Below are 12,786 nucleotides of genomic sequence, written 5' to 3' on the forward strand. Positions count from 1 at the left end.
GTAAATGAAGTTAGTTCAACCAGAAATCAGCTGGGTTAAGCAAAGTGAAACTTTCTCCAAGAACACCAGTGACCCTGGCCTGCAGTGGGCACATACCAACAAGGACACCTTGGGCTCACTTATTATGATCTCCATGGTAAGGATAAGACAAGACACCTCACAGGAAGATTTGAACGAGGTACTGGCACCCATTGGAACTATAACCAGTGAGTTTTACAGAACAGAGTGAACAGATTAATTTTAGAAGCCCTGTGCAGCTTCATACAAATTAAATTGCAGTTTTAAAGCATCCACCAAATCAGAAGTGAACAACGAAAATCACAAACACTTACATCTAAACCACCGACTCCACCAGTTCCTCGGTTGCCAAACTCATTCCTATCCCCAAATCCTCCTTGGTCACGCTCGTGCAGAATCTCCATCACCATGTCCCGTGCTTGCTACAACAAACATTGCAAAGATGGTTAACCAGATAAAGTAACTACAACTCAAAGAGCAGCTGCAAAATTGTTCTTGGTAGGCTCAGAACTCTACTTCACAATTGCTTTACCACAATTTCAACTGAGATTCAGATTGGAAATGTTAGCAACACACTGTAAACATGATTAGGGGAAGCTGCATCAGTAATCAGCTCCAGCATTCTGTGACGTCACTAATCTGAATAATAAACACCCAATTAACTCCGCACTTTATTAAAACCTAAAATCTTCCCAGTTCAGGGCAATCCACAAGAAATGAAACTCTTGTAAACAGTTGGTGTTAATTCAGAAGTGCAGAAATTAGACTAAGGGAGGGGTTAATGACTTGTAAACAAAGTGAACAGCAATTAAAGCAGCAAGTCCACTACAACGCCAATTAATTAGCATCATGATCTATAAGGGCAATGCAAAAGAAAGCAGTTTACGGATAACAGGATCAACGCAAGTAAGGGCAGGGACAAGGGAAGAGGGACTACAGGTGGATCAGCACTGGGGCTGGGGAAGGTCCTTTGGTCAGCAACAGAGGGAAACAGATAACTGGACTCCATTTTACTGACAAGCTCCTCAGTGACAGGTGAAAGGACAGAAATGGTACTCAAGGAGATGGTGGTGGAAAAGAAAGAGCCAGGAATATCTGTGCTCCTTCGGGTGATTGTAAGAATCGTGGGAACAAGCTAGAGGTAGTGAAACCGTACAGAGATGATAGAGTCTGATTTTAGATAATATAAACGTTCATACCTGTACTTTAAAAGGATCACCAATAATTCGGAGTGGTTTATCTACATTCGCATTTTGTGAACCATCTTGGATTAAAATCATCTTCACTCCAGCACGCTCCTGTTTACAAAGACGACAAACTTCAGGAGGACCGTCCAAAAGGAAGAATAATGGAAGGATCCCGGTTCAGAAAACTCAGGAACCAACTTTTACCTTAAAAACTAGCATCTTGCAAACCTCATTTCAAATTCTTTTAAATGTGCAATCAGCAAGTGAAGGATCAAACACGTGTACAATGAGTGCATCATTTTGCTTCAGGCCAGTCATTTCATTCCCTTTGCTATCAGTTAAGAGCCACACAGCCTCCTGTCCAAACTTGTACAATACAGGGTGGAAACCGGAGACAGCTTCTCCGGTTTGATCAAAGAACAAAGTTGAAAGTACAAAACAGACAAGAAACCCTGGGAATTTCAAGGTTCCTTCAAATTTTCCACCAGGCACTAATCTAACTCTCTCAAACTGCATAAAAGACAAAACACTGCAGATGCTGGAAATTGAACTGGAAACAGAAAATGTTGGAAATACTCAGCAGTTCAAGCGTTTAGAGAGTGAGAAACAAAATGGAACATTGAGCAACATGAACAGTTTCTCTGTCTCAGGGTGCTGCCTGACCTGCTGAGAATCACCCAACATTCTCTGTTCTGATCACTCTCGAGCTGGCCGCCTCTTGCTGTTTTCCTTGGCAGCACATTCCACCCTCTGCTGTATCAAGTGCTTCTATTTGCTTCACCCTTCTTGCAAAATGTGACAACATTATAGATACTAATAGGAGTCCATCCTGATTGGAATCTCAAATACTAAGTTAAACTAAGTCCAGAGGATCCTAGAGTCCTCAAAGTAACAATTCACTCAAACAAGTGATTTGGCCTTTTGTGACTCTCAGGCCTTGGAATGGGTTGAATGAACTCGAAGTAAAAAGGGGGATATCAAATTGACCAGGATGCTTCGATTCAGTTCCTGTCTAGCTGGACTCCAAACATTTCCATTTGTGAGCTTCCATTTGATATCCTGAATAAAGCCATTCTTCTCAATAAACTGATCCTCTAGATTTCAAGTCAACACGTTCCTTTTTCATTTTCCATTTTGTACCTGAAGTTGTTTGATGGTCTCCCCTCCTTTGCCAATAATGAGCCCAGCCTTTCCTGCTGGGATCACGATCTCCTGAATGGATCCATTTTGTCCATTCGTGGTATCATGGGTCTGACCTGGAGGCCCACCGCGACCCCTAGAAACTATTTCATCCAGCAGCATTTTCGCCGTCCTGCAAACAATGCACAGAAATGCAGATTGCATGATATAAAGCGTTTAATTGTCATTTTAATTACTGGCAAATAATTCTCTTGCTCTGAAGTTAGTCCCTGAGAAATCCTGCACAGTTACAGAGGTAGCGAGAGTTGGAAGAAAATCCTTCTCAAACATTTATAAATGATAAATTTTCACGATTGTATCTGACAATATCCTACAGAAGTTGACATGGATCTTTGGTCCATTCCCAGCAGTTGTAAACTGCAACAATGTGCCCAGACCTGGATAATCACTGCTGTACAGGCACCTGGAGAGATGTGGTGATAGATCAGCCACCATCCAGAACCACTGTATAGACTGAAGGGGCCAAAAACCTTATTCTAGTGCTCTCTCTTTCCTCTTTTCATCAAGGGTTTAAGTGTAGACAATGATTCCCAAGAAAGCTCTTCTTGTTAAGTTTTTCATTGAAGGAACTCAGGCCGACAAGGCCCCAAGAAGGGAACTCAATTGCCCAGCAGGGCTTGGCCTCCTGCTTTCTCAACCATGCTGCTTTAAATAGAATCTAAACCCAACATGTTACTCCAACACAAGGAAGAGTCTTCTTTTTCTTGACTACAGAACAGACATACATCTGCACTTACTGAATTGACTCCGAATTTCCTGTCAATGAGACACATCGTTCTGGTAGACCTCCACTTTCTGTGAGAAAACAATTTCTAATTAAGTTCATTTAAAACACAAATTCCCAACATATTCAATAAAAACATGCTTCAGGGTACAAAGTAATAAATGAAAATAAGCCTTTTTAAGACTTGCCCTCAAGGACTTGAATTCTGCCAGCTTGCTGTATGTGCAACAGCGTAAGCCTCCAGATGTACAAGATGAGAGATAAGAACTAGAATTAGGATCTTGCAGCCAGACCAAAGTCTGTCACTTTAGTAGATTAGTATATCTCTACAGTTCCATCCGAAATAAAATGTCAATTTCCTCAAGTTAAGCAGAAATGTCTACATCTACAACATGCTATGGTTGAAGGCCAACAAAAAGCCATGCTTTTTCAAGCTGGAGTAGACGGAACTTGGCACAGCATCCAGAATTGTGCTGCAGTCAAGGTAATTTGGGAGAGATATCAACTGCACTGTTCTCTGCTTGTGAATGTGGCACCAACTGTTGCATATGTTCAACCAGCAGCATTATTTTTTGGGAAAGAAAATTGCTATTATTTTGGCTGTGATCACACAAGGAATCTATTTGACATTATAAAAATGTTGCAAACAATTTTCTGGATAATACTGGCAAATCACAACAAGGGAAAGATAAAATGGAAACTGTGCATGTTATGTCACAGATCGAGTACAAAACAGTTGGACTCACCATCAGAATTTGGCCCTGAGGAAGAAAGAAAAATCACAATTTATTTTGATTTTCAGCAACACAAGCTGCTGGCACTGGATTCGGATCTTTGTTTTGTGTGTGGAGCGACCTTATCAATGGCCAGAACAGGGCCCAGGGGTTGTTTCTTCTTCCACCCCCACCCCCTTCCCCACCCCGACTCTAGCGCCTTGAAAGCTGTTACTTCCCTTCAAGGTGAGGAAGAACAATTCCAAAAGGTGCACAGCAAAATTATGAATCTCAGGGCTGACATTACTTGAATTGGCAATGTGCAATCTAATTACTCTATCGGGAGTGCGTCACCAATTACAAAACATACATATCCTTCAATCAGTTGTTTTGAAGACAAAGATCTCTTCTGATTATTGGCAAAATTAGGTTTCATTAGGTAAAGGTCATGGGTGCCAACAGCTTGCTGGTATCTAGCCAAGTGACCATTCTTTACAAAACAATCTAAACAGGAAGCATCGAAGAGTGATTTGACCATTGGAATCATAGACACAAGGCCAAATCATGTCCTTGCTCAATATCTACTGCCAACCAAACAACTGGAATGGAGGTCAAAGCTGACCTTTCCCCATGACCAAGTGTGGTGCTACGTTTGCCTGTGGCATACCAGCTGCAGCCCAGTCTGAGATCAGCACAGAGTACAGCTCAAACCTGGAGACTGCACTTTCGGGGGGAGGGGAGGGGGGGGTGGAGACACAAAAACTTCAAGCAAATCCCAAACTAACCATTTAAACAGATCTGTACTTATACTGAAGTAAAATACTAATCAAGAAGATCAAGCCTAGATTTAGCAGAACAGCCCAAGAATATCAATCTCATTTCCAAAAAGATAGTTAAAATTAACTTTCAACATTATGAATACATGGTGTAGCTACAATTAACTTTTGAATATTAAACAAAAAAAAAACAAATGCATCAAAATGTGAAATTAAGAAACCAAGCTAAAAAGCTTAAATACCTGGAGCAATCTGTACTTTGCACCCAGACTCCTGCTGTATTCGGTTTATCTGCTCCCCACCTCTGCCTATAACTAAAACAAATAAGCATTTCACAAACTGGGCAAGAATAGACCATCGGGTGACAACACATCTTGGAAATCGACACAGGGACACTGAATACTTTTCAACACTGTTGACAGCACAGATCAATGTAATTTAGTGCAAGTTTTTGAAATCAGACCAGCCTGTGACAGTCTTGCAAAACATCCCCAATTAAGCATGCATGTTACAAATAACAGGCAAATGTATGTACTAGTATAACCAAAGTACTGCAACCCCCTCATCGAACTGAAAACAATCACACCTCATCACCCCCAGTCCATACTTGACAACAATGGGGTCTCTTATATGGTTCCACAAGTAGTCCTTCAGTCAAATGGCCACTTAGCAGCAATGTAACTGGAAGCTGAGCATTGAGTGATTTGTGGGATGACAGGGTTATGGATCAAGGTAACACCTTCATACTCAAAAAACATCTGCAAGACAACTCTAAGTAGAAACTCTGACAAATACAGCACCCCAAAATTGCAATTTTGGGAACAAATTCAGCACTCTAAGAAATTAACATTCTTTGCATAGATTCAGGTCAATTAAGTCCTTTTCACTGACAGGAAAAAAAAAGGTACAAATGGACTCGGTGGGTTAATGTGCCCATTTTACAAGCAGGAAATCCATCTCAGTGGTGCCTTTCTCCATTCTTTCAAAGGATAACTTTCAACTGAAAGTGGCCCAGTGTGTCTACCTCTGGCCCAAAGACTTTTTAAGACCCATCTGTCTGCAGATGTGTCAGGGTGGGTAATTGAACATAATTAAGATGTTTCTGGTACAGGGTTCATATCTCCACCTATGGCCAGAAAGGCCAGGTTCAAGTCCTGCCTGTGCCACTGGTGTGTTAGAGCATGTCTGAACAGGTTCATTACAATAACCACAAAATGGGGTCCCATACACAACCAATTTTGATGAAAACAATACCACCACCTGTAGAGGAGGAGGAGATTACATTGGGAATTAAATCTCACCTACCAATGTCCCGACTGTGGTTGAGAATGTACAAGTATATAAACAAAGAGACAATTTCTAAAAGCATTTCTCTCCATCAAGCAGCAAAATTAGAATACAAGAGTGAAAGAATCAAAAAGCATCCAGCATTTTTACATATTATACATACTATAGAAGCTTGACAGGTTTAGATGTATCTCTTTGTTATTTAAACATTGAACATCTCACACATCAACATAAGACATCATTTTTGAAACTTTGTCATTCAGAATACAGAAACATTAAAAGGACCACTTGATTTGAGTCCCATATCCTCTCATCTTAACATGCAACTGAAATAGCTCATTCTGTGTATGTACACAGGATTGGATTAGGACACGAGTTGTCTGGTCTCATAAGGTAAATTGGACATGGTACTGGAGTTGTTGCATTCAGCGACATGAGGAGGATCATACTGAAAATAAAAACATAAAACTGGACTCATTTGTTATTCCATTAAGACTTACCAAGACCAACCATCCCATCTGGCACTCTGTAATCCTCTGTAAGGGTTGCCCTGGAAAAGAAGATAGATGCCAAAACCAAACAAACTGACAGAAATAAAATACACAAGAGAACCCAAGGGTCACATCCCAATTTTCCATTTAGAAAACTGGTTCTTAGATAGTCAGCTCTAAACTTAAATGCCACTATGACAAACTGTTCAAGCCTTTAAACAATACCATATTGACAAACTGCATACATCACGACTTGCCACACTACAGGACTGCTGACTCGACATGTTGTGGGCACACTGTATGCATATTTAATTCTAAACTGTTGAATACTTTGTGCTTGAGGATCCTTGGTTAAAACTCATCTCTCTTCATTTCCACGCCTAAGGGGTTGAACTCTTGGATTTCAGCTCCTGTGGGGTGCGACACCCTCACAAACATGAGTGAAGTGCCACACTAATCAAATGAGTTTGGATCAAGAGTGGATATGGTGTTCAGACTCAAGACATCATACTCAGGCTCCTGACAAGAGTTATAATTTGGCAATTGTCAGGGGCTCGCTGCATCTCAATGTTACTGCAACTGAGATTGGCTGATGCAATGTTGTGTTATCATCAACAGGAAAGCTCAGGGCTGGACTCTTCATCTGTGGCATGGTCGTGTTGGTTTTTGTGAGATGGGGACAGAGGAGGAGATAAACTCCATACCGACCTTCAACATTAAGCTCTGCTTACCTTTGCTGGTGTATTGCTGCAAGTTGAGCTCCGATTGCTGGGGAAGAAAACATGGACACAGTTAAAGGCTACATATCTTCAAATGCAATGCAACAGACAAAATTGCAATACTCCTGTGCCAGAAGTATGAGATTGCTATCAAATTCACTCAAATCTCATCGGCATAACTGCACACATACTCTAGAGCTTTATAATATGACTGAAATAAACAGTACTTCCATTGCTAAGAATGCACACATTTCATGTTAGGAGAACGTATTTTACGTAGGGATGGAGACGACAATGACGACGACTTCTGTTCCCCACAATGGAGGAATGCAAGAATACTGCAAACACCACACTACTCCTCAATTGGGCCACCAGTTTGCAGTGAAAGGTAATGACTGATGCTACACTTTCTTGACTCAGTTCCAGTTTTTGTTTTAAAATGGTCCCTTTGTACCATTTCCCTCACAGTGAGAAAATGGAGGTCAGCTACACAGCTTTCACCAAAGCAACTCAAAGACTGGCACTTAAGTGCTCAAACTCAAGCTATAGTGAATGGTTCTTTTCAATTAATCAAAGGCACCAAACAACACAAAACTAGACATACCAATACAACCGGTCAGTCGATAGAGTGAATCAAGAACTCCTCTGCTCCACAACCACAGCGAAATTACAGCAGAGAAATGAAATCTTTCTTTCCCCAATTTGTGGAAGTATCAGTCAGGCCTCTCTCAAATGACTGGTTGCAAGACTTGGGTAATCTTCACAAAGATTTCTTATGAGTTGCAAGTACCCAAGACTTGTCTCTACTGCCGTAAGCTGAACCTTGTTGTAAAGTGATCTTTGGGGCTCCCGTACCTTCGTTTTGGATGCACCATGTTCGAGGTCTCCTTTCCATATGTGGATGTTATACCAGCAGGTACTAAATGCAGGTCTCAGTTTAATCTGCTGTCCAATTTTGTAAAATTTAATGATATTTTGCTAGGCATTGTGTCAAAGTAGTTACTCCACTCAATGTGTTTCTGTACCTCATTTATTTAGAAGAAGCTTTGAGAGCTCAAAAGACAAGGCAAATGTACCTCCAAACCGTTTAGACTCATTTCACCAGATTTCCCTCTTCAAATATTATCAGTAATTCATGAAAATCTTATTCTCATGCTCATGTCAAAACTTAAGAAACTTATTTTATCAAACGCAGCCACTTAAATATTTCAGCATAATAATCACTGACTGTGAACTGAATCCAGTGCTGCAGTGTTGATAATGGGTTTATTTTCTTGTGAAGAGCCAATTTCATAGCTAGCTAGTAGCGTGTTGATGCTCTTTAATCCCTCTGATCTCAAACTGCCCTCACCATGATTCATTGACTGGTAATCCAAAATTTCACAGTTTAAAAATAACTGCTGCCAAAAACCCAACTTTTGAAGAGCGGAATTTGTAACTCTGTCATGGCACAATCAAACACACTGATTGCTTGAGACATTTGAAATACTAGCATGAAACAGCTGCCTGTAGCACCCTGAGATTTCACTTGCCCCAGTTATCAGGTCTGACCGAAACCCTAGTGACAACAGTGGCCAAATCATTTCTCTAAGTGTACATAACAAATGGCTACTTACGATCACTTTGTGCTGCTATTTTTTTACTATCCGGCTGATCTGTAAAAGAGAAATTGAAGATTTTTCTTTTTACAACTGAAAGATTTAAGAAATTCAAGCAGCTGCCCACAGAAACATAAAAACACTCACGTCATATTCTGAAGATGTTCTTCACACATTTCTCCACACCCTGATCAATACTGCACACATCAGGAGCAGGAGTTTAATATTGCTGGAGTACCATTAACATTTGACACCCTGCCGGTGCCAGTACACAAGGCTAATATCTGGTCTCTCGAATGAAAATGCAAGTTGCTAAATTTAAACTTAGTTGACATGACCACAGAACGTACATCATCTTTGCTCTAAACTGATCTTGCAGTATTACTGGAACGCTTCATTCTGGATTTGCTACATTTGCAAATAAATCACTGCATGTGGGGTCAACTGGGGTGTGATTCAGTGGCAATGTCAAATTCCTCGAAGAGTTGGAATTTGGGAATTTTCCAGATACTTGGTAGATTGAATTCCACAATTCACTGAAAACAATTACTGGGCTACTGTAAGGTTAACTGTATGTATGATTTTTAAAAAATTCTTGTTTGTACCCTCATGGGATACAATGGGGCTTAGAAACACTCAGATGGGGCTGCTCAGTTTCAGGTGTGTGAAGATCCTCTGGTCTGAAAATACACATAGATGAACATGGATGGGCAGTGCCTGCTTGATCCTGAATTGCAGGAGGAACCAAACCCAGTCAATAAGAAGGAATAATTTGAACGCTGTGGATCAGTCATTACATTGAGGACCTGTTGGCATGTTTCCCACTATGACATGCTGACATCAACGAGACACTGTGAAAGCACTGTACAGTTAACACAAACAAAGAAGCTATTTTTAAGGCAGAGGCCAAAACAGTTGATTGAGATTCAAAGGAGACACTGAGGTCTGCAGATGCTGGAGATCAGAGTAGAGATCGTGTTGCTGGAAAAGTACAGCAGGTCAGGCAGCATCCAAGGAGCAGGAAAATCAACTTTTCAGGCTGGAACCCTTCATCAGGAATGAGGCTGGGAGCCTTGGGGGTGGAGAGATAAATGGGACAGAGGTGGGGCTGGGGATAAGATTCTTGCCTTTACTGAGAACTAAATGTTCGTCCTCAGCGAGGGGGAGCTCTCTGGGGAATGGTTAAGACACTGCAGGGATGGGAGCTAGAACCTGGAGGTCGAGGTGGGATGGGAGTTACCTTCTTCCCAGCCCCACCCCCTCCCATTTATCTCTCCACACCCCCCCCCAGGGTCCCAGCCTCATTCCTGACGAAGGGCTCCGGCCCAAAACGCCAATTTTCCAGCTTGTCGGATGCTGCCTGACTTGCTGTGCTTTTCCAGCAACACACTCAACTTAGAATCACAGGAGCCCTGTAGTGTGGAAGGTGGTCATTCAGCCCATCAAGTCCACATCAACCCTCTGAGTATGCCACACAGATCCACACTGCTACCCGATCCTTGTAACCCTACATTTTCCATGGAAAATTCTCCCAGTCTGCACATCCTGGAGACTACAGGCAATTTTCCATTGCCAATCCACCTAACTTGCACATCTTTGCACTGTGAGAGAACAACAGAGCAACCAGAGGAAACCTACAGACACTGGGAGAACATTTAAGTTCCACATGATCACCCGAGAGTGTAATTGAACCTGTGTCCCCGACGCTGTGAGGCAGCATTGCTAACCACTGAACCACCATGCCATCCAATTTAAATGAGAACAAAGAAGATACAAAAACCTGCCTCATAGCATCAGCTAATGGGCAAAATGTGCAACTACACTAACTGATAACAGAAAGAGTGCATTGGCAATGTTAACATGGTAATTTAATGATAAACATTGACAAAAGGATGCATGAAAATATGAGACACACAAAAGTCAGGACACAAGGGAGGTTAGGGCAAGAACTGGGTGTCCTGTAAGTTTATTGAGAGACAAATAGACAGAGTAGCAATGCAAGCACATGCTACTGTGCCAAACAAACACTCATCTAAATGCAGAATCAAACAGCACATACACCAAATTCAAGTCAGGAAAATGTCATTGACGTTGAAGCTGATTGTGACTGTATTATTGAGAGCTAGTTTATGCTGAAAAATGAGAGTCTATTCTAGTATATTTCTGACCTAGTGAATCAAAGAGTTAATCAAGAGAACTGGACCTGGTGAGTTGGTACAGGTCAAACAAAGGGAGGTGAACATGGATTTTCTCTCTTGCATTAACACATCCACAAAGACACTTCAAAACAACCAAGGAAACAGCTGGGAAGGACCGACAGTCTCAAGCCACAAATTTGATTTCAATTTGATATCTCAATTCCAAATCATCTAATTAATTTAGCATCATTTGACATGTCAACCAGAGAACTATGGGGCCAGCTCTTAATGGTCACAGAGGCAAAGTGAAATTAAAACACAAACATGAACTGAAAGCTTCATGCAAACGCGTCAAAACATCACAATAACTCAAAGACAGATGTGGGGCAAGGACATCACAACTCAACTTAGACAGTTTCTATTTTATCCCATTCTTCACTTCAATTTCTCAAATTTACAATAATACCTGTTTCTGACTACAGTAACAACACATTTCCAAGATGACACTAAAATAGCATGTCCAGGCCCTAGACGGACATGAAGCAGATAAATGGAATCAATCCACCGTGCCTCAGTTAGAATGACTGCCCAACGTGTTGTGCTGGATTAAACCACACTCGAGTTTCTGCACACAAACATATTTCTAATAGCATACATGGCCTGTTACCACTCTCTGCATATCCTATGGCGAAAAGCTCGACCTTAATATAAGATCAACTCACCAAGGAGAAAGCTAAAGTCAACTGGAGAGCTGTCCTCTCTGGTTTCACAGTAGCCTCATGTTTTGTACAGCACAAGACCAGAAACCAACTCTTTATTCACATCTCGCAAGTATTAGTTTGGGATAGAAGCACAGTAAAAAAATGTTCATGAGTCTTCAGAAGATCTGTAGCTCAGGTTGAGGTTCTGGATATAAGTTGGCTCACTACTGGACATTGTTTTCACACGCTTCGTCACCATACTGGGTAACATCAGTGAGCCTCCAGTGAAGCACTGGTGTAATGTCCTGTTTTCAACTTGGGTGTTGAGGTTGCCTTGGGTTGTGGTGTCATTTCCTGTTCTTTTTCTCAGAGTGGTAAATGGGGTCCAAGTTGATGTGTTTGTTGGAATGCCATGCTTTTAGGAATTCTAGTTTGGATTAGTGGTGCTGGAAGAGCACAGCGGTTCAGGCAGCATCCAACGAGCAGCGAAATCGACGTTTCGGGCAAAAGCCCTTCATCAGGAATAAAGGCAGTGAGCCTGAAGCATAGAGAGATAAGCCTCTAAGCTTATCTCTCCATGCTTCAGGCTCACTGCCTTTATTCCTGATGAAGGGCTTTTGCCCGAAACGTCGATTTCGCTGCTCGTTGGATGCTGCCTGAACCGCTGTGCTCTTCCAGCACCACTAATCCAGTATTTGGTTTTCAGCATCTGCAGTCATTGTTTTTACCTTGTGTTTCTGTTTGACTTGTCCTCGGATGGGATGCGTTGAAGTGGTGTCCTTCCTCATCTGAACGCAAGGACACTTGACAGAGTGGGTCATGTCTTTGTGGCTAGTTAAGTTCATGTATCCCGATGGCTCGTTTTCTGTCTGTTTGTCCCAGTCCTTGCACGGTATTTTGTAAATAACATTAGTTTTACTTGTTGTCTGTACAGGGTCCTTCAAGTTCATTAGCTGCTGTTTTAGTGTGCTGGTGGGTTTGTGGGCTACCATGATGCCAAGGGGTCTGAGTAGGCTGGCAGTCATTTCCAAGATGTCTTTGATGTAGGGGTGAGTGGCGAGGGTTTCTGGACATGTTTTGTCTGCTTGCTTGTGTTTGTTGCTGAGAAATCGGCAGACGATGTTCATTGGGCACTTGTTCTTTTTAAACAGCCTGTATAGGTGATTTTCCTCTGAGCTGCAGTGTGGGGTGGCTCGTTGAAATCATGTTCTAATGCAGCCTCGTTTGTGGGTGT

General features: G+C 41.7%; 1 protein-coding gene across 3 annotated transcripts in view; it reads right to left on the minus strand.

Annotated features, from left to right (window-relative positions):
• The window catches only part of khsrp (KH-type splicing regulatory protein), a 45,242-nt gene that overhangs the window by 17,850 nt on the left and 14,606 nt on the right, over positions 1-12,786 (minus strand). For 2 of the 3 annotated variants that reach the window (XM_072564417.1, XM_072564418.1), the window contains exons 3-11: positions 8,732-8,770; positions 7,128-7,164; positions 6,406-6,455; positions 4,861-4,932; positions 3,876-3,890; positions 3,143-3,200; positions 2,346-2,517; positions 1,218-1,316; positions 333-440 (exon numbers count right to left, since the gene is read on the minus strand). In XM_072564417.1, the coding sequence (XP_072420518.1) occupies positions 333-440; positions 1,218-1,316; positions 2,346-2,517; positions 3,143-3,200; positions 3,876-3,890; positions 4,861-4,932; positions 6,406-6,455; positions 7,128-7,164; positions 8,732-8,770 (650 nt within the window). The remainder of the gene's footprint in view (positions 1-332; positions 441-1,217; positions 1,317-2,345; positions 2,518-3,142; positions 3,201-3,875; positions 3,891-4,860; positions 4,933-6,405; positions 6,456-7,127; positions 7,165-8,731; positions 8,771-12,786) is intronic. The other variant, XM_072564419.1, reaches the window with a different exon arrangement.

Source organism: Chiloscyllium punctatum, chromosome 46 (assembly GCF_047496795.1).
Source record: "Chiloscyllium punctatum isolate Juve2018m chromosome 46, sChiPun1.3, whole genome shotgun sequence".
Classification (NCBI taxonomy): Eukaryota; Metazoa; Chordata; class Chondrichthyes; order Orectolobiformes; family Hemiscylliidae; genus Chiloscyllium; species Chiloscyllium punctatum.